Source organism: Linepithema humile, chromosome 6, assembly GCF_040581485.1.
Source record: "Linepithema humile isolate Giens D197 chromosome 6, Lhum_UNIL_v1.0, whole genome shotgun sequence".
Lineage (NCBI taxonomy): Eukaryota > Metazoa > Arthropoda > Insecta > Hymenoptera > Formicidae > Linepithema > Linepithema humile.
Genome location: NC_090133.1, coordinates 13,997,274 through 14,018,146, shown reverse-complemented (window position 1 = coordinate 14,018,146; position 20,873 = coordinate 13,997,274). Strand labels below are relative to the sequence as shown.

Genomic DNA, 20,873 nt, shown 5'->3' with positions numbered 1-20,873 from the left:
TTTATATTACGAATATTTTTACAAAATACAATCTATATGACTTTTTATAAATCGGTTGTTATCTAAAAAAAAGTTAATTCTTATTTCTTAATTTAAATATATTGTGTAATAAGTAATTGCGGATTTCCTTATAGAGGTGTTATTGTTTTTTTATACAGCATACTTAAAAAATCGTAATACAAAACTCAATACAAACGAATGTTTAATTAACGCGTTCATCAAACTGCGCTTTGTCTGACAAATTAAATAGACAGATTTATTGGAAACATTATTTATTACACAACCCAATATTTCTAAAAAAACATTTCTACCGTTATTTAATTACATTAATAAATCATATCAAAGTGCATCAGTTTCATCCTCATTTTTTCGATATTTTCTTTTTAGAGCTGTATTGTTATAATCGACTTCTTGAATTGTATCTGTGTAATGCTTCATTTTCTTTTGCGAGGAGTGACCCGCCACCGCGCGACGTTCGGTCGTTTCGGTTGATTAAGGCCATCCACAATGATGCTGTCACTAGGTTCGTTCGTGCATAGAACAGGATATTATGCACCGGTATCGAACAATAAGTTGCCGACCACAATGACTCGGCTCAATCGTTTTTCCTCGCTGTAACCCGTTCGGACTTGGCCGGTATTAACGCCTTCGTTAATTCTTTTTCACCATCCAAGTCGATTACAATTCATCATGACTGTTCTCCGTGTGTCGGGAATAACTATACTTGCTCAAGTATAACCGACATTCCTGAGCTCGCGAAACTCGCACGTTTTTGTTCTCGTTTTTCGAAGAACAAAGATATAGTTTGAGTTTGAGTTTCCGGGGAAATGTCTCCAGAATGAGCTCTGGCCTCTTGCCGAAGGTATAATTTTTCGAAGGCTCTCGCATCTGGTTACGTGTCCGTGTGCGTTACATTCTCTATGCTGTCCAAAGGCAGTGAAGCCGCAAACCGAATCCCTGTTTTCCTCCTCCATCTCCGCGATCTCCGGGGAGCAATAATCGTTGCGGGGCGGAAAAATTTCGCGACAGAAGTTAAACAAAGCCTCGAAGCAGAAATAAAAAAGCGGGGACGGTGGCGGACGGTGGGGAAGAGGGAGAGTAACAGAGGGACATAGAAACCGGGGGGGTGTCCCGGCTTCGACCGTAATAAGGGTGACCACCTCCCTCCGCGGCTCCGTTTCGCTCCTATCGCGCGGCGTTCCTCTGTTCTCCTGTTTGAACAAGGCTCATAATTAATACGCGCATTCGCTTCTGGAAAACGCGCGCCCGGGGTGCTTGGGGTGCGCGGGGAAGGAGACATTTTTAAACTACGGCTTCGGATAGTCGCCTTGCCGCAAAGCCGCGTCGGAGACCGCGCGTTCTCCGAGGGCTGCTTCGATATTTTTCCGATATTTCAGCGTTTGCAGAACGCCAAAGGTGGTTCTTTCATTTTTACAACTTTTGCGTTTTCCGTCAAATTTAAATTAATTTCAAAACGTAAGTTTTTTTTTGCTGTACAATTTTTTCATCGTCACTTTTTTCCTGCTAAATAATTTTCAATAACTAACTTCAAGTTGTCTCGAGTATTCTGAATTAATATCTGCAGTATTCGAATTGGGTAAATTTTTCGGAGTTTATTAAGCTGATTTTCAAGGTTATCTGTATAAAGATTTTCCAATTCAAGATCGATTTGTACGTTCTGACTTTTTCAGTATCGCGTCATGTAAATTCAAAGAGATTTTTGTATATTTTCGTGATAGAATCGTACCTGGCTCGTTTCGCGAGAGATATCTGTCTTTAAGAGCATTATCTGGATGGTCGTCGGCTTGGGGGATGGCAAAAACCATCCGCCCCCTCGTGGTATGTGAAAAATGATGCACAACTCCGTCCCCTAAACATCACCTCCGGAAAGTCCCGAAGGAAACGTTCACCGTCGTCGTCGTTCTCGTTGTTGTCTTTCTGGTTCGTAATCCGTGAGATCGCGTCACGGACAGGCTCGCATTATCGAGAACGCGATTTAACTCGCTTGTACTATATAGCTACGGACACTGACCGTACGTTTCACGTGAAAAACGGTTTTGTGTCTTACGATTTATAAAATCCAGAAACATGTACATCTTTCTCACGAATGTCACAAATGTTGGTTCTTTTATAATATATATATATATATATATATATTATACAGACACAAACTTTTAAGATAAATCTCAAACTCTGTATGTCATTTTATTTGCAAAATGCGCTATTTACTTAATGCAACTTATACAAACATTTTTCGCTTTTAGATATGCGGAAATATATTCGAGGACGCCGCCAGCAGGTATCCAGAACGTATCGCTCCTCTGCGAAGCGCATAAAGGATTCCTGTACTCGCCCAGGATTAACAACGAGCTGTAAGTGCACACTGTATATTTTCTAGAAAATATATGTTTGGGAAGTACGCGTCTCAATTAAAAAATATTTTTCTATACGAATTTGACAAAGGAAGGAATGATATTTTTGTGGGGATAAAGTTTGAGGGATACGGTGTAGCTAGAGAGGGGATTTTTCCTTGCCAGGAATTTCTCGAAGGACACTATATTATAAAGCGAAAGTGCGTGACCTCCTGGCACGCCTTTCTCTCCTTCTCCATGCCCCCGCTCTCGTTCTTCGGCCCCCGTGACGTGATGGATACGCGAAAATGTCACTCGCACGCCCCCGGGGCCAACACGCCATCCAACATCCTCCGACCATTATGCTAAACCATTGTCCACTATCTGCCTAAGATAGCCGGCGGCTTAAGTCGTCCGCTTTCCGCCGTCTCGGCGAGACCGTTAAAAAATCATTTCTGCCATTTTCGTCTACCTCCCGCAACCGCGAGTCTTGCATCTATCGAGAACGCCGCGGACATTTATCGTTTCCTTCTATGGCTCTTATCGTGTTTTTGCGTTATTCGAAAATACGATTAAATAAATATGATACACGATGTATAAAAAATTTGCCGGATCGAAAATAGATGACATTCTCAAAGCTTTTCTCAATATCTAATATTTATTTTATTATTTGATTTTTTTTTTATCAATATTTTGCAAAACACATATTTAATGATTGTACATGTACGTATATGCGTGTACAAAATTTCAGTTTCCGGCATTATTCAGGTTAAAGATGATACAGTGAAAGCACGGAAAAGAGAGATTCGTCAAATACTGCGCGTAGTCCGGCTAGTATATATTTTTTCTACCCTGATCTCTTCCCTCTTCCTCTTTTCATCGTCTCTTCTCGATGCACCCACTATTATTCGGGCGTTAGGCAAATACACGGGAGAGACGACAAGCTCGTCCGCGCGTTTTTGCCCCGTGAAAATTCAAATGAGACTGCGCGGCATATTGCGCTGAATCGAAATTAATGTCGCGCAACTAATTATCGGTCGAGTCATCATCGTTTCGTACCGCCAGGCTCCTCTTTCGTTTTCGTCCCGTCATCCGTCGCTGTATAATTGTCCATTATTCTACTGAGGTATAAACCATCCTGCCAATTATCGTCAATCGTGCTGTCGTCTTAATCGAGCTTGATTAATCGATCATCGATATTTCATGAATATCTTTCACGAGTCAAGCTATATATTATGAAATTTATACCGGGATTAAATAAATTTTAACTGTTCAAAATTTTATTTACACATTGTAATTTCTGTTAAATTATAATGTTCACGATATTGCGTAAATTCCACTCAATCAATTAATGATAAATCGCGGTTAAGGTGTAATTGATATTACTCTGATGATAGATAGGTTCGAAATTACGTATATTAATAGTAAGGTAGTTCGCGAAATATTATTGATTGCATACTAACGCGAGATTCCCTCGCGATACGAGGTTCAGGAACCATGCCAGGATCGAGCGAACAATTGCAAGGGCAAAAAGCTGGAGCCGTGGCACAGCAAGAAATTTCTAATTTGCGGTATAATTAAGGGAGGCGATGCAAAAAGCATTACGGATTCTACGGCGTTGTCGGAAAATCGCAAATTCCATCTTGCAAATACGTCTCTCGTCCAATCGCGCGCGCGCGCGTTCTCTCCCCTCCCCCTCCCTCTCTCACTCTCTCTCTCCCCCCTCCCTTCCTTCCTCTCTTTCTCTCGGCGCATTTCTGGATATTTTATTATAAATATTAAAAGCTGCACTGTGTGCGCGCGAGTTTGTTTCTTTGTTAGATGTACAGTAAGAAACTGTTTAATTGTTACAGGTACAGTATAGTAACCGCAGAAGAATGGTCCAAGCTCACGCAATTTTACGAAGTCGATTATCCTATTACCATAAAGAAGACTGATGATGACTATCAAACGAATCCTGGTGAGTAGAAATCTTTTATAGCACGAAGCAAACAAGAGATTTTAACGTTTAATGCAGTTGTGAGATTTTAACGTTTAGCGTAGTCGCGAAATTTTAACATTTAGTGCACGTATACGATTCCCCTAAATATTACTGGCACATTATATGTGAAATGGAACTAACAATAGCTCAAATATCTTGAAAAATTCAATTTATCACTTACTTTGTGTTACACCGGTCTACATTATACAATAATAATGTAAAGTGATTTCTGAAAAATGGTTGAAAATTGAATCATTTAAAGGTGTTGGTAATAGTGTCATTAAACAAAATTCAGTTCATGTTTATTTTGGCAGTAGTTTAACTGCGATTTAGGTAACTAAATTTTATATATTTATATAAAATAGTATATTACAAATATCTTAATACTCTCAACACTTCAGAAATTGAAAATCCTACTATCGAAGAAGAAAAAGGAAACTAGAATATGATAAAATTAATTAAACATAATTATAATTATAAATTGTAAGTAGATGTTTGTTTTAATTTGTTTTTAAATAAAATTTAATATTTTTTTGCTCCAAGTCATTTTTAAGATTCACCTTTAATTTTGAAAGCGGGGTCTAAGTCATTTGAGATTTCAAAAAACATATTTACATAATAATAAAAAAATATTTTCTTATAAGCTACTCGTAAAATTTTACAATCACGGAAGAGATTTACATTGTGAGAATAAGTGTTTTAGAAAATATTTTGTTACAGTGAAAAAATATTTTTTAATACATATAAACGCAAAAATCTTAAAACAAAAAATATACGATTCAGCTTACTTTCATAATCACCAGCACATTTTAAGTGAGATTTGCAATTTCAAATTCTTTGTATTTATTATTTACGGTATTTTTATCAAATAACTTCTTCAGTACGAATGTGTAAAGTATATCATCAATAATGATACAGATGTTACGCTCGATGATTACGCTTAACGATATATATCTTATACAAATAGAAAGAGAACGTACGTGTGAATCGCTACTGCGGACTTTCTACTCCGCCTCTCTCCCACTCTAACCCAAGGAATAATGTCAGAAGACATTAGCCGCCGATTTACATAAATTCGCCTTCTACTCCCCCCCCCCTCTCCCCCTCACAGTGGCTTCTCCTTCAGACCCCAAAGTGTCTCATTATAATTAAGAAGTATCCTGAAAATTAACTGGCAGAAAAAGCAATGCCATGCCGGGGATACAGCGGGTGAAGCGACCGTAAATGGCCCTCTCAAAAGTTTCTCGCCCCTGTTTCACGCAATGTGCCGTCTTCGCGTCGTTGTTCACCTCTTCGATGCTCTATTGATTTGCCACATAAACAATTTATTTATTCACAATTATGTTAATTTTGTTTATAATTTACAATGTTTTTAAGAGTAAATTACTCGTAATAAATTTGACGGATAGTTTAAAGGCAGATTTAGGATGAAGAATCGAGTGCTTAAAGAGCGATTAAGATTCATTCAAATTCGGGCACGCGTCACACCGCTTTCTCGGACGGGCGATCCTTGTCGACTGTTTGGCAGGCAAATTGGATCTCGACGGTAACACCCAGAGGACCGCTGATGCGAGAACGGGTACAATGTTCACGTCCTGCCTCGTGCTGGCTGCCGCTGAAACGGCGTTTATCGTGTGCGCACAAGATCGGGATCTCTAAACATCCCATTGTCTTGTCCGTCTCCCGGTCGCGAGTGTATCACCTTTTTTTCATCAGGGCATTTGTCAAGGCGCTCCTTTGATTCTCTTAAAACGACGAGAAGCCGAAACGACATCTGAATTGCAAAGATCTGGCTTTTCGTTGACGGCGAATCGGTATCACGATTGGGATACGAGAACACCGACAAGTCTGCTAAATAAAGATGTTAAAGCGATGATTTTTACGCATGCAAATGTCGAGTGAATGGTTTCTGTTCTCGCATATTTAGAGCTAACTGTAACCACTAATTTCGAACGGTTATATTTAACGGAAATTGAACGCTTAAAGTACGTGAAAATTTTCTTATATCTATTCTATAGAATATATTCTATATATTATATATTCAAGATATAATAGATACAGATATATAATATATAATATATTATATCTATATCTACATATTATATCTTGAGTCTTACAAATATTTTTTTTATGTTTTTATGGAATTATATCATTATTTACATTAGAAATATTGTGAGAGATTTATTTGATTCTGACCAATCTCTTTTCTGTATATATATGCATAGGATGTTATTGATTTTATAAATTATACATTAAATATCAGTTTTTAATTTTCAATATTTCAAGTTTTAGTCTTTTTATTAATTTTGTATTTTTCTTTTATATTGAAAAGTGCCAAAAGACTTTATTTGATTCCTATACTCTTTTCATCCGGTATTCTAGTGTTAATCCCAATATCGACGATGTATTTAGAAGCATGTGAAACGAGAAACAGCCACACACACACACACACACACACACACGCGCGCACGCACGCACGCACGCACGCACGCACACACACACACACACACACACACACACACACACACACACAAAATACGGACAAACAGACGATTTAGCTTATTTTGAGGGCGCGCTTTGCGGAAGGCTTCGTGGGTGGGTGCGAAAGGGATTGCTGGACGCAAAAAATAGGGGGTTGCTTTCGGTGACTGATACGGCCCTGACTAACGAGTCCTAGTCGGACGATCGTGCTACTCTTAAAACCTTCAAGGATCCCCTTTTCTCACTCTCTTTCTCTCCCTTCTGTCCATCGTCTCCCTCGATGGCGGAGGCACATTAGGCACCGTCCAACCTCGTATCAATCACCCGGCTACCCCCGATATCCCCGTCGCGGGCCGTTCGCTCGCCAGTTGACAGAACCGGAGGTGACGCCGCGATTGAATACCCACCCTCTGCATCTCTTCCGTTGCTCTTCCGACTTGATGACGACGGCGATGCTAACGTCTAAGCGGGAAGGAAAGAAACGTTACTTTGTGACGCCGATAATACCTCGGCAAGGCAAAGGCATCAGCAATGCCGATCGGCGACTCGAGACGTCTTACTCACGGTAGTGGAACGTAAGAATTCTAACGAGTTAGATAATGGTTGCGTTCAAAAAACACAACGGTTGTAAAACTGTTGAGGAATAATCGCCTGTGATTGATGCACACATGCAAATCCAGGCTTTTGTATCAATCACAGGCGATTATTCCTCAACAGTTTTACAACCGTTGTGTTTTGCATACAACAGATGATTTACAAATGGGTACTAAAAAAACAAAAAATGGCTTTGTAGTAGGTGCTTAATTAATGTATGTTAACGCATTGAACAATTTTTAGAACAAGTCCAATACCTAACGTTTACTTTATTTAATTTATTCGTGCTTTGTATTTATTTTTAGAGATTTATTTTATTCTATATTTAAATTGAAAATTGGGAGAATAATAATTCCTTTTTTCCCGGAATTACGCGTCGACAATTAAGTGATGTAGCTAATTAAGTGAAGTATTCTCGCACGATTATCTTCGGGGAAGTGACTTTACGCCGAAATCGAAGCTTATTCTAGAAACGTAGCGACGCGGCGAGTTGCTGTTCGCTGTTTCGTTTCTCCGAACGTCGCTCGTAAATATCGCTTAGGCGCCAGGCGGTGCTACAAATCAGGCGTGTCTGTGGCATAGGTACGGTACTGGCTGTATCGCAAAACCAATGAGGAACGAGTGAGCGAGACCAAGAAAACCGTGTGCGCGGGACAGACAGACGGAAGCAGAAACCGGCGCGGCGGCGGTGGCGGCGGACGGCAGCAGGAGAGACCGGCCTCGAATTAATATTCGGACGGCGATTTAGATTTAGAACACGAATTTGCTGATTAGTTCCCTCCCTGAGAATGCGGTCGCCTACGTTGCAGCGACCGTCCTTCCATAAACGTGCGGCCGCAACGTAGGAAAGGGAAGGTGGCGGGGGCGGGAATGGACCTCCGAATTCGAGATTTAGTTTCCTGAGGGGGTTGAACTTACCAGGGGTCAAACGATCCAGGAGAGACATTTGTTAGCTTCTCTGGCCTCCCCCCCCCCCCCTGCGACAAGTGCGCCGGACACGTCTTAATATATACATCCGTTGACCAATGAACATACCCTTATGAGCCACGCTGTCGTACACTCAAAGTCGTTGCGCAGTAATAAATACCGGCTTCTAATTGGAAGTTTTTTTATTCAAAAATTTACAAACTCGAAACATGTTGATGAGCTTTGATTAAGAGTTTATTTTAACTATCGATCCACCGCTGCTAATTGTATTTTTATACGCTAAATTGAAAAAGTTATTATATTAATCACTATTACCGATCAATATTAAATAAAATATTTTTAAGAAAAAATTTATATTCACACACCTGTAAGAACCGATTTTGCCACTATTTATTTTCTCGGGCTAATTAATTCTACTTATTTTATCTAGTTTACTTCAATTATTGGGCGAGTGCAAAATTTTTAATGGGTTTCGTAACATCTATTAGAAACGTTTGAATAAAAAAATTACACCGAAGGATTGAAAATTTATTTTTGCAACGTGCGACTGTTGTGCATGTTTTTGTGCAAATGACCAACATACAGATAAGAAAGGAGAGGCATAGTGAAAAGGTTAGCGTGCGGAGAGAAAACGGAAAAAGCATTTTTGCGTAATCGCGCAGGAAACGAGCAGAGTCGGGGCAGGACAAATTTCGCAGGGAACGAATTAGCGCATCCCGCTAGATCTCTCGGAACGTTCTCACCCTCGCTGCTTCTGTTATCCCGAAGGAGATCCCCACTTGTCCGTAAACCTACGGGGGGTCCTTTTCTGCAGGATTAAATGGAGCGCCTAGATGACCGATGCTTGTCCTACGGCGGAGTGTGGAAGGCGTGGGGCGGGGGTGGGTGGAAAACAAGATAAAACAAGGATAAAGCTTTAGATCTCTTCTTGCGAAGATACTAGGACGCATCTTCTGATCCTGTCAGCAGGAGACCTATAATCCAAAGGTGTCTAATCGTCTATATCGCTTGACTTAAGTCGCTGCGCATTGTGTGTCTCCTTTTAACAAACGAGACTCATCTAGCAGAAAGTATTTTTGTATATATTTCATTGTATGTAAAAAAAAGGTAAAAATGCTTGATACACACAACAATAAAACTTGAAACAAGAACAAAACCCACCCGAGAGAAGCTGTATACTTTCGGGTCAAATTATTATTATTTTTATCCTTTTTACATTTTATGAAGGAAATTAATTGTGCACCGAAACAAATTGGGTCTCGTTAGTTACGGCTAATGTTGTGTTGCGTGACTTTGGCGTGTAGTTGCTCTGAATCTGGCTGAATTGCAAAAAAACGTTTTACGTCGTTTCACTTAATTAACGAATCGTTGGTTGGGTACTCATTTGCGAGGTACCCAACATCACATTGCGAGAGGTGGTCTTTTACAATTTCCGCGGCGCCAGGGTGACTATCGCATTTTGCGGATTCTAGGAGTAGCGCGCGTAATGCCATCGAATACCGATTACACGAGAGCGCGCGCGCCGCCCTTGCTGTCGGCTCGGTGTCATCCTGTAAGAGGATTAGATTTCGACTTTGTTGTGGCTCTCGAAGACGTTCGTTAGCGATATCATTATTGCTATGTCGATCTTTCTCGGCTACCGCGATGTTGCGCGTCAGAGGCGTTTACAGTCGCGTTTGAGAGATTCGTGAATTTTAGCTGCCAATTACCGGTACTTGTTGAAAAAATTTATTTCAAAAATTAGAAAACGTATAATTGAAAAGAATATACACGTTAAAGAGAACATACCGTTCTTCCTTTAACGTGAGTAGTTATATTATTTGTATTAACATTTTTATAACGAACTCCGATTTTCAATCTGACAGGACTGACGAACTATGGATCGTGTTAGTGCTAGCTCTTATTTTGTTTTATTTTATTTATATTGGACAATAAATCAAGAAGAAAAAGTTCCATTTATGTACAAGAACTTTTATAATACAAAGCGACTTTAGAAAACAGTTTCGTCCTTCGCTACTTCTCATGCTTTTCGGCGGAAAGAATCTAAGCGCACCTGTCTTGCATTTGCGTTCTTACACGTCTTTTACGTTACTAAAGAATTTTTTATCAAATTAATTTAATTCAATGTACACTGAAGAAGGCCAAATACAATGGCCGAAACGTTCGTACTATGATTTTCAATAAATAATTGAGCACTCAAAACCCTGTTCTAGCTCTACTAGCTCATTTTTTAATGTATTTTGATTAACATTTTTATGTTAGGCACATTATTTATTTTTGCTGCTAGTTGTTCAATTAATCTAATAGTGCAGTTGACAAGATAAAAGTCGTTATTTACTTGCTGAGATGTACGGTCTTTTTTATTCGTAGAAAACTCTAAAGAATTCGAAACATATTTGGGGAGGACGGTTCTCCTCGTAGAGTGACGCGGTTGAGGGAACATCAATCTTTCATTCACGGGTGACTCTGAAGTTATGAATGAAAGTCGTCCAGCTCTTTTAATATAATGGCGAACCTGATGTCTTTTCGCTTAACGTGCTTTCGATTTTGATCGAAGAGTTTTCTCCAGCAATTTGTGCATTCTTCCATCTTGGCTGCGAATAGTTATTTATTATATTTATTTCTATTTGAATAGGATCACACAATATATTTGTTTATTAAATTTATTTCTTTAATTTAATTAATATTTTCGGAGAAAATTGATTAGTTGAGCTAATCAATATGTAATCTAATAATTATACGAAAATTTCAAAGGGATTCGAATCCCTCGATGACGATCTATAATTGTCAACATCTTTCAAATTAACAAATGACAGTACTGTTATTTCGTTCACGATTCTTCCCCATCCATTTGCTAACTACTAGCTCTAAACGACATCGTCCTGCCAATTCAAGACTTATCTCGACGTATACGCAATCACTCTTTAATTGCTTTCCTTGATCGATGATCATCAATCAGCCAAAGTGTGATTAGCACGGTGATTATAGGTGGTGATAGATAGATGGACTGCTTCGTTTGGTTTGTCAATATCGAAGAAAGAGACTTGCTTAGATTTTCTTTTTCATTTTTTTATGTCCAATTGAATAAAATCTTTCTTGCAACATATAAAATTATATCTTAATTATTATTAGAAACAAGTAGTTTCTCTTTTTAACTGGAGTTTTCCTTAGTAAACTTTATGAAAAAGGATTATTCTTGTGAATATAATTTTCTATCTTTTTTATTTATTTGAATTTTTTTGCTTGCAAAATATAAGTATAATGTTTATATTAATCTAACACATCAATTTATATTAGATAAAGCCTTTGTTTAAAAATATTTAATATGAATACTGAACATCCAAGCTTGAAATGCACGTCTCCTTTTTGCGTACGTTTTAAATTATTAAGTACTGTACCGAGGATTGTCAAATCATTGATTGAAACGTATAATTATTATTGTAGTGGTTTAAATTATAATTGTTAACACGAACAACTTGCATAGCTCGATATCCTCTTTGTCATATTTATTTATTTATTCACGAGCCTAAAAATTCTAATTTTATTATTAAAATATTCAATATTTTACAATAACAATAATAAGAAAGGATATTTGTATTTATAGTAATATGCAGTGATATGTTTTACAATTAAAGATAGATAGAAGAGAATGAATCTAGAAAAGAATAGTAATCACATTGTTTATGCACTACTAAAAAAAAACATTAAAACAGCATCTTTCAAGTGTAAAAAAGAAGGCCAAATTTAAATAGCTTTGACAAAAAGAATCATAATGAGATGAGGCAAAAAAAGCACTTTAAAGCTTGAAACTTTTATCGTCGAATGCTTCTTGCCGATTATAATTATTTTTTTTGTCAATGTAATAAAAAAAAGAATAGCCCGACAAAATGGACAATTTTTATGTCCCTTTGCGAATATATACACCGCGCAAAACATCGCAAAAAATCTAATAAAATTTTCGTTACAAGCAACTGAAAGTTTAGTTCGCTTTTGAATGATTGAAAGTTATTGTACGATTCTTTTTGCCAATCGAAAGTTAAAGGAAAAATAATTCTTTTTACTTTGAACTTTTTTTGTAAATCTTTTTACAATTATTTTTGTCAAAGTTACAGTTATTTGAATTTGGCCTTTTTTGCGCTTGAGAAGTGCTGCTTTAATTTTTTGGAGTACATTTGCCCTGAACAACGGTGCGATTTAACAATTGCATTTAACTGTTACGAGAAATTTTATTTCGCGTTCCCCGGAGATCTTGTAATGTGGATAGTTTAAGTGGTCTAACGATAAATAAAGTCCGAATAAAGAAATCCAACTCTTCGTCGAACTCACGAAACTTCTCGTGTCGATATCGCGCAAGTTTCCGCACCGTTTCGACGCGCGTTTATGGTTTGATTGCCCTTCGATGGCACTTTAGGGAAATACAGCGTCCTACGTTGTCCTTTAAGCACACGGAGATTCTAGAGTTCATTGTGTATTGTTTGCCAGTAAAATATCGGTCCACGCTGCTTATTTCTTTGAACGCTTACAGGAGTCTTTTTGTGTTTCTGTGTGCAGTATTTCTATGATAAAGAAAAAAAAAAAAAAAAAAAAACATTACGTGAATGAAATGTAATTGACCGTCAGTCCTATCTTCAGACTGTCCGTCTCGGTCGGCTTGAAAAGTACGGCTGGCATTGCTCGATCGGATTGTTTGTAGTACGTCGGAAGAGATTTGCATTCGCGACCCTACGAATCTCTCATTAGCTTAAGCTTCTCGTATTTCCGATTAAACTCGATAGCAAACGATCCTATCGCACGGATATCCCCGCGCGCTGCCGAGTAATTAGGAATTCGAAGGGAGGACCTTTGAATTCATTTGGCGTACGGTAGAGTCCTGCCGTCCTATCCTTCGTTACCGGAAAATTAGCTGCGCGAACGCCGAGCGTTCGTCGTTTTCGATCCTCGCTTATGCGTCACAATAGGCATCATAATATTCATTTCTCTTATTTACGAAAGCATCGATCGCGCGAAAATGTATCACGCGGGTGTTCCGCGCTAACCTCTTCGACTCGTTAACGGGCAAATAGCTTCTTACACCGCTCTCTTATTGGCCTCTACGAACCGGTAATTAGCGGTATGCGGGAGGGAGAGGGAGGGTGGACGAATTCGCATTCAGCCGGGGTCACAATCCTCTCCCCCTCCCTCTCGCATTTCCCACCGCCGGAAAACTGTCTGAACATGACGTAACGCTCCGAGAGTCGTTCGGATACGAGCTGTGGCTCCGGACCGGCCGAAGCGCTTTTTGTGCTGTCCGGCCAGCAACAATGGCCGCTTCTTACACTACCCTGGTCACCGTATATTATTAATTACTGTATTAATCTCACCGGCCGTAAGCAATCTATTATACATGGGATAAGAGCCACCCACTCATCCGCGCGCTCACCCTCCAACACGACTTTCTAACTGCCGTCCCGGTGCTCTCGACGAGGGCTCGAGGCGGCCAACGAAATCTGACCTACGGAGGGTGTTAATAGCAGCATCGCGCCGAGTCGCGTCACAGTTCCTACATTGTTGCGAAGATCGCGGCGATACTTGACTTTGTGGCGCGCAAAGTCGTGACTTTCGCGATAATATGATGCATCGATCAACACGTACTTTTGGTTACAAAGTGGGAACTGTACTTTATTATTAAATTGTGTAATACGTAACTTTTTGGATTTTTCTCTAGATGATATTGTTGTTTTATGCAGCACGCCTGAAAAATAATACGGGCTTCTTTACAAAACTTGATTATAAAGAAATGTAATTTATGTGTTAATCAAACTACGCTTTGCCGGATAAAAACAGATAGACAGATTTATTTAACAAATTTGAAGTCACTTGTTATACAACTCAATATACAGTCTATCCAGATTCTGATGCGACTGGTATCGAAAAAAATATCAGATGTAAATTATTTTTTGTTTTTATTTTTTTTATTCAAAATATACTCCTTCTGAGTCAATACATCGCTGGAAGCGATTATAAAATTTTTTGAAGCAGTTACTGTACTCCGTTTTCGGAATCGTGTTTAAAACCGCAGTCGAAATCCTTTGGATGTATCCTGAATGGTGTCGTAACGCTTTCCTTTTATCCTCAACTTGAGTTTTGAGAATAGCCAGAATACCAGAAGTCACACGGAGCCTAATCAGGTGAATACGAGGGATGTTTGAGTACTGTTATGCCTTTTCTGGCCAAGAAAATTTAATATTGGCTCTTTGTTCCGTTGTGTTTTTTCGATAAGCGTCCATAAGTTGCTGTCACATTTAATGTTAAAATAAATGACGAAGTCGTGCTAGCACCTTGAAATTTTCAGTGGTCATAGTTGAAATGTCAAGCTTATAATGCAATCAATCATCAAGAGATTGCGCTGCAGGAAAAATTAAAAAAAAGTCAGTCGCGCCAGAACCTGGACAGACTGTGTATATTCTTGCGAATATGAATTTTATAAATATCTTAATAGAGAAAAATATTGAAAACGAATTATTAAAATTTATATTGAGATAAAACATAAGAATATATAGAAAATATTACTCTATGCTTTTAGGAAGGACATTTAAAAAAATCTTGAAAATTAATCAGCTTGAAACACACGAAACATCATGAAATTCTTTTATATTTTTTTAGGTTCATGTGCAGCCTGCATGTTGGCGAGAGTTGAACAAGAACGTCTGGAAAGCTTGAAGTACGATAGAGCTACAATCTACGTTAAATATATCGATGATAACGATGAGTCTAAAGTAGGAAACGAGGTAATTATGTGTAAAACCGCCTTTAATCTGTTATTTTACTATATATTAATACGATAGTTATCGAGATTGTACGACACAAAAACAAAAATTAATCGTACAAAATAAAAAAATAATGAAAAAAATTCGATATATGTTAATAGATAAATATACAGGTTAATTTTACCGTTATTGTTAATTTTTTTAAATATAATAATACTAATATAATATAATTTCACGTGAGAAGATAATTCGGAATATCGCGACCAGTTAAATGCAAGATTGTGTTAAATGTCTGACTTTTTCACATGTAATATTGTATAGAAATTAGAAATTTTATATCGTGTGTATACGAGTACGCATGCGTGAGTTGTACTGCTTTTATTCGGACGAACGACAAGAAAATTTTTTTTAATGGCTCAATATGCTGAATCATCAAGTGTCCTGGGAGTGGAGTCGTCTTTGTAGATCGATTTTAACTGATAACGATGAATTGATTCTATCTCACGCATTTTACAATATAATGAGTATTATTATGTTTCTACTCAGAGTGAACTTAAGAGATATCTGCTCTCTTTTGCGTAGCTCGTTTTTAATTCATATTGATTTACAAATAATTTTGTACAACTGTGATTTCTACGTTTGTTTTGTCTTTTATATTTCAATTGTTTACATGCTTGAAGGCAGTAATGATATGACAATGTTTTATAATAGAATTTTCAATATTATGTAAAAGCTTACTTCGTATTTTATATCGTATTTTATATTCTAGCATTTGTTTTACAAAGTACATTTCTAAAGTAAGAAATGTATGATTAGAATTTTATAAACAAAAACGTTTGTTTTTACAAATATTTTTTATAGAAACATGTATTTGATTTGGTACATTTTTCCAGAAGATATTTTGAATATTTGTTGTAGATCGCGGCTAAGAGGCCAAAGATAGAGAAGGCGCGTCCATCACGAACCAGGAGAAAATTGAAAGGATCTCACGAGCTTAAAGTGTCATCTGAAATTACTTTAAAAGATCTGAAAGTAATGGTAAGTATTTTGCTAACGTTAGAAATCATCCTTAGTTTTATAATGATGATCTTGCCGCAATTTTTTGTCATTTATACGTGATTATTTCATAAAAAAAGTAATATATCGAGAAATGTACTTATTTAAATCACGATAAGTTGCATTCCGAGTTGTGAATAAATGTTCAAACTCTAATTTTATAATATAATTTATTTTTTTTTTATATTTTATAGAAAATATCTTTATATAAATTAAAAGCATATCATTAAGAAAATTTGCTTAGAAATGATAACGGCAATGCGACTAGGTAGATTTTTTCTCTGTCTGGTTTTCTGAGAGAGAAATCAGAAGAGGTCTTGATATCTTGATCCGTTTGCGCTCGTCACCTGCCGAAAGTAGCCAAGATAATCAATCAATTTGCGGCTCAAGTCTTTTACGGCGCGCTCTTATTGGAGCTGAAATGGAAAGAGTTGCGCGTTTGCCCGAAGCCGATCGCCTCTGCCACCCCTCGACTCGCTGTCTCTCGGTTGCTCGTTCTCCGACTCCGGGTGGATGAAAGAGTAGTAAAGCGTAGTTATGGCTGGTTAACATATGCTCGGGCTCCGGCAGTATGCTTAAACTATTAAGCGTATTTATATTGCGAGGCCGTAGCCATCTTCTCCCCCTTCTCTCTCTCTCTCTCTCTTCTCTCCGGCGGGACACTGGCAAAAAGCCGAAAGAGCATAAACCTCGCGCTAATAACAGGTCTCCAACTTCTCCACTCCACTTCACTCCACTTCGCTCCACTCAACCTTCCATTTGACTCCTTCTCCCCAATCCGTCTCTCTTCATCCCGCGTATTTTTCTCTCTCGCGCGCGGCTCTCTTCTCTATCTATCTATCTATCGAGCTCTTTTTCCCGGGCTCGGATTTTCGTTCGTGCCTCTTTCACCCGGAGAACACGTTCTTTTTTTAATATCCGCTCGCGAGGAAGACTGTCGGCGTCAATAGAAATGCGAGATCCTGTCTCTTCTTATTCATTGTCTCTGCTCTTTTCTTTAATAATTTTGTACCTTAATTTTCTTAAATTTATAAATTAACAAAATTGAAAATCTTGCCGTAAAGCTTGATCAAATATATTTAAAAATAGTATATTTTACTTTAAAAGCGCACTGAAGATATATATTTCTGTTTCAATCCTGCGGTGCGACGCGTCGGTGTCGCGATTCAAGGGTGTCACTGTTCACGGATTGGTTTGCGTTTGGCAAAAATGCGGGCAAAGTCACGCCACGCGTTCGTTACTTTTTACCATCGGGCAAAAAGACCGCGATAAAAATGTTTGAATTTCATGGTCGGATGCAGTTATGTCGCGAACTAGCGGGCAAGCAAATCGGAACAATAGCAGTGCCTGCGTTGATCTTCGCCGGCCGGCGCGCGGCCAGTTTTACGTAATCGCGGTGTAACGCTCGATGGTCGCCTGTAAATATTACTTTCTAGCACATTCCGTGTCACCAGTTCAATTTTTTCCCCCGCGGCGCGCTCTGTGTACCGCTCGATCGCCTTTCTTACTCCCATCGCGTCGCGGCGCGGATGCAATGGCATCTGCAAAAAAACGCTCGTCCATGCGGATAGCTCGTTCACGGGGAAATTACGGCCGATAAAAACACAATCGAACGTGCGCGGTCGCGCCGGATTTTTCACAGATAAATTGGAAAGTCAATCGTAGAACTTGTCGGAGAAGCGGTCGATCCTAGAACCCCCCCCGCATTGAGATATCGACGGAGCCTGTCCAAGATGCAGCGCGCGGTGGCTGTCAGGATTCGTGAAGATGAAAAGTTCTTCAACCTTCGGGCAATTTGGCCTCCTGCTTCGCAACCTTGTTAAACCCACCTCTATTTATCGCGCTCGCTGGGCGCCATTCTTTAGCGAGGAAGCCTCGAGGTTCTTTGACCCTCATCATCTTCTCGCTCCTCATTCACTGTTTTCTCCCTTTTGTATCAAGTTTCTGTCAACACTTGCGATATCTGCTCCGCAGTGTGACACAAACTGTCGATGTCAAACGAAATCAGACCGCGATAAAAGTTTCGATAGTCTATACTCATTTCAGCAATACGCAATAATAACTTAATGGAGAAAAAAAATATACTTGTTACCCGCCCAAACGCACTTCTAGGCTACAATGCGAGCGTAATCGTGCGTGCACTTGCAACAAATTTTTATATCTACCACTTATTCATTTGCTGGCGTCCTTGTGATGCATTTCCTCTCTCGGCTCGGAACGGTTCGACTGGACGCTCATAAAACAGAATCCGAGCTACGCGCTCGTTCTCGCCGACGCTAAAAGGACAAGCGCAAGCTATCCCTCCACGCGATGCGTTGTAGGTTTCACAAATTAAGCAATTACCGAGACTCATGCTCGTTTAACGCACTTTTACTTCTAAAATCTCAAGTAACAATTTTTCTTTGTTTGTTTAGGTTTTTTTTGGTCGCAACTTTTATTTGTAAAAAAGTTGTGTTTTATATTCTTGTTAAACTACATTCTAGATGTCTACGAGCATTACACATTTTAACAATTTTAGGAAACAAAAATATATGTATTGTTAATTTCTTGACAAAAATAAGTATTTATCTTTTTTAGAAAAAGGAAAAAATTCGTTATTACGATCACTTATCTCGCTTGAAAACGATATTACGGCAAAGAATGTAAAATATTTACAAAAATATGTAAATAGTACAAAAAACATGGCATAAAAATATGTAGAATTGCGCCAAACTTAAAAATTTTTAATTGTAAACTTGAATATTTTTATCAAAAAATTGAAGAGAGATAGTCATTATCTACGTATGTATTATTTGGAAAAATTTTAAAAACCTGAAAATTCCAGGTTTTCAAGATTTTTCCAAATAATATTATCGAATTTTATCGATTCAGGCAATTTTAAGCAAGCATTTTATTGAAAATATCTCGATAAATTTTTGTTTTCATTTTTAGATCGATCGATTTTTTGCTCTTTAATTTTTTCAATACTTTTTTAATACTTTTCAATAAAATTTAGTATTTAAAATTTAATTAGCTTTTTTAAATCTTTTTATTGTCAATAGAAAATATTAAGAATTTTTAGCAAACAAATTTATTCATAATTTACGAATGAAGAATGCATTACTTTTGCTTAGAAATTGCCTGACAAATTGTGGAATTTCATGAAATCCTCGATCAGTTTTTTAAATGTTTCAGTAGACATTCTGTTATCGTTTAAATCGTGATTCAGTTCTATTATATCGATGAGATAGATAAATTCTGTTTCTTTTCAGACGATGCAAATTTGCGGCGCTGGGCCGTATGACCAACATATAATGTTGGGTGAACACGAGCTCACCGACCATAGTCAGAGTTTGGCGGCACTCGGGATATTTCCCGGAGCGTTACTTACGTTAAAGGTAAGTTTAAGTTGTCCAGTATACATTCCATTTAAATAAAAAGAACTGTAATTTAAAGATAAATGAATAAAATTTGAAGAAAACGAAATTTAAATCCGAAACTTTTTAAATCTTATAAATTAAACATTAAATATTTACTTATAACTATTTGGAAATTAGTACCAAATATATTCTCAAATACATGGAAATATATATATATATATATATATATATATTTAGTTGTGTAATAAATAATTTCAGGCTTTTTAAATAAATCTGTCTATTTTTTTGTCAGGCAAAGCGCAGTTTTTGCTTAACACTTGAAAATATTTGTTGAAATCAGTGTGATCAAGTTTTATCTATATCACGATTTTTTTGAGCGTGCTGCATAAAAAAATAATAACACCATCTATAAGAAAATTCGAAATTATTTATTATATCACCCAACAGTACATGGTGCATGTTTTTCTCGCGGGATTAATGAAACGCATTTATGAAATTAATATTACTATAAATCTATTTTCATATGCAATACATGCACTGATATCGAAATCTTTGCTAGTAGTACTTGAAATTCCATTCTATATTGATAGTTTATTTATCGCGACGCCACGCGATGGTTTGCAGCGACTTAATTGTCGTTAGTGATACGTTTGTTCCGCCTGAGCAGCGGACAGTGACAAACAGATGCAATTTAGATTTAAGATCTAACCACTGTTTCCCTTAAGTTCGAGACAATGGATAAGTAACCGGGACCGGCAATGGCTCTAGATAACGGCCAAGACTGGCATTTTCGCGCCGGGATTAGCTGAAAACGCCTTATTTGAGATTAGAAGTGTTAATCGTGGCTTCCTAGCCGGGCGAGTGAAGTTGTTGAGATTTAGGCTTGCCTGAAACTTATACCTACCTATATTGTATATTGGATTGCCTATATATATAAAAGGTTGTGACGCCACTCAAGGTCAGACTGATAAGATCAGTAAATAGATCTTTTTAAACCTTACAACTTTTATCTGAAACATTTTTTTATAAAACTTATATTTTTCAAGATATTCCAACCTTTTTTATACACATGTATGTGTGTATATATATATATATATATATATATACTGCTGATATGTAAGCAAATAAATTTTGTAATTTACGTTAACAATGACACGCGATTTGATGTTATCAATTATTATTTATTTATTCTCTAGCTACAAATTGCTAAAACGAACAAGTTTACCTTACAATCTATAAAGTCGGTTAGTTATCGCCGTTGATTTCTTCTTTCTAACTTTATTACCAATTAATGCCAACTTGATTCATACGTGGAAAATGTACAATGGTATCATATCCTGTAGTTTTATCCGTGTGCCGCGCCGTTGTTTCCGCACTC

At 37.7% G+C, this 20,873-nt stretch overlaps 1 protein-coding gene across 3 annotated transcripts in view; it reads left to right on the top strand.

Moving 5' to 3' along the window:
* The window catches only part of LOC105674014 (ubiquitin carboxyl-terminal hydrolase 48-like), a 59,304-nt gene that overhangs the window by 15,298 nt on the left and 23,133 nt on the right, over positions 1-20,873 (top strand). For 2 of the 3 annotated variants that reach the window (XM_012370050.2, XM_012370067.2), the window contains 5 exons: positions 2,265-2,372; positions 4,205-4,311; positions 14,977-15,101; positions 15,999-16,118; positions 19,388-19,513. In XM_012370050.2, the coding sequence (XP_012225473.2) occupies positions 2,265-2,372; positions 4,205-4,311; positions 14,977-15,101; positions 15,999-16,118; positions 19,388-19,513 (586 nt within the window). Of the gene's footprint in view, positions 1-2,264; positions 2,373-4,204; positions 4,312-14,976; positions 15,102-15,976; positions 16,119-19,387; positions 19,514-20,873 lie in introns of those variants that run through there. The other variant, XM_067358370.1, reaches the window with a different exon arrangement.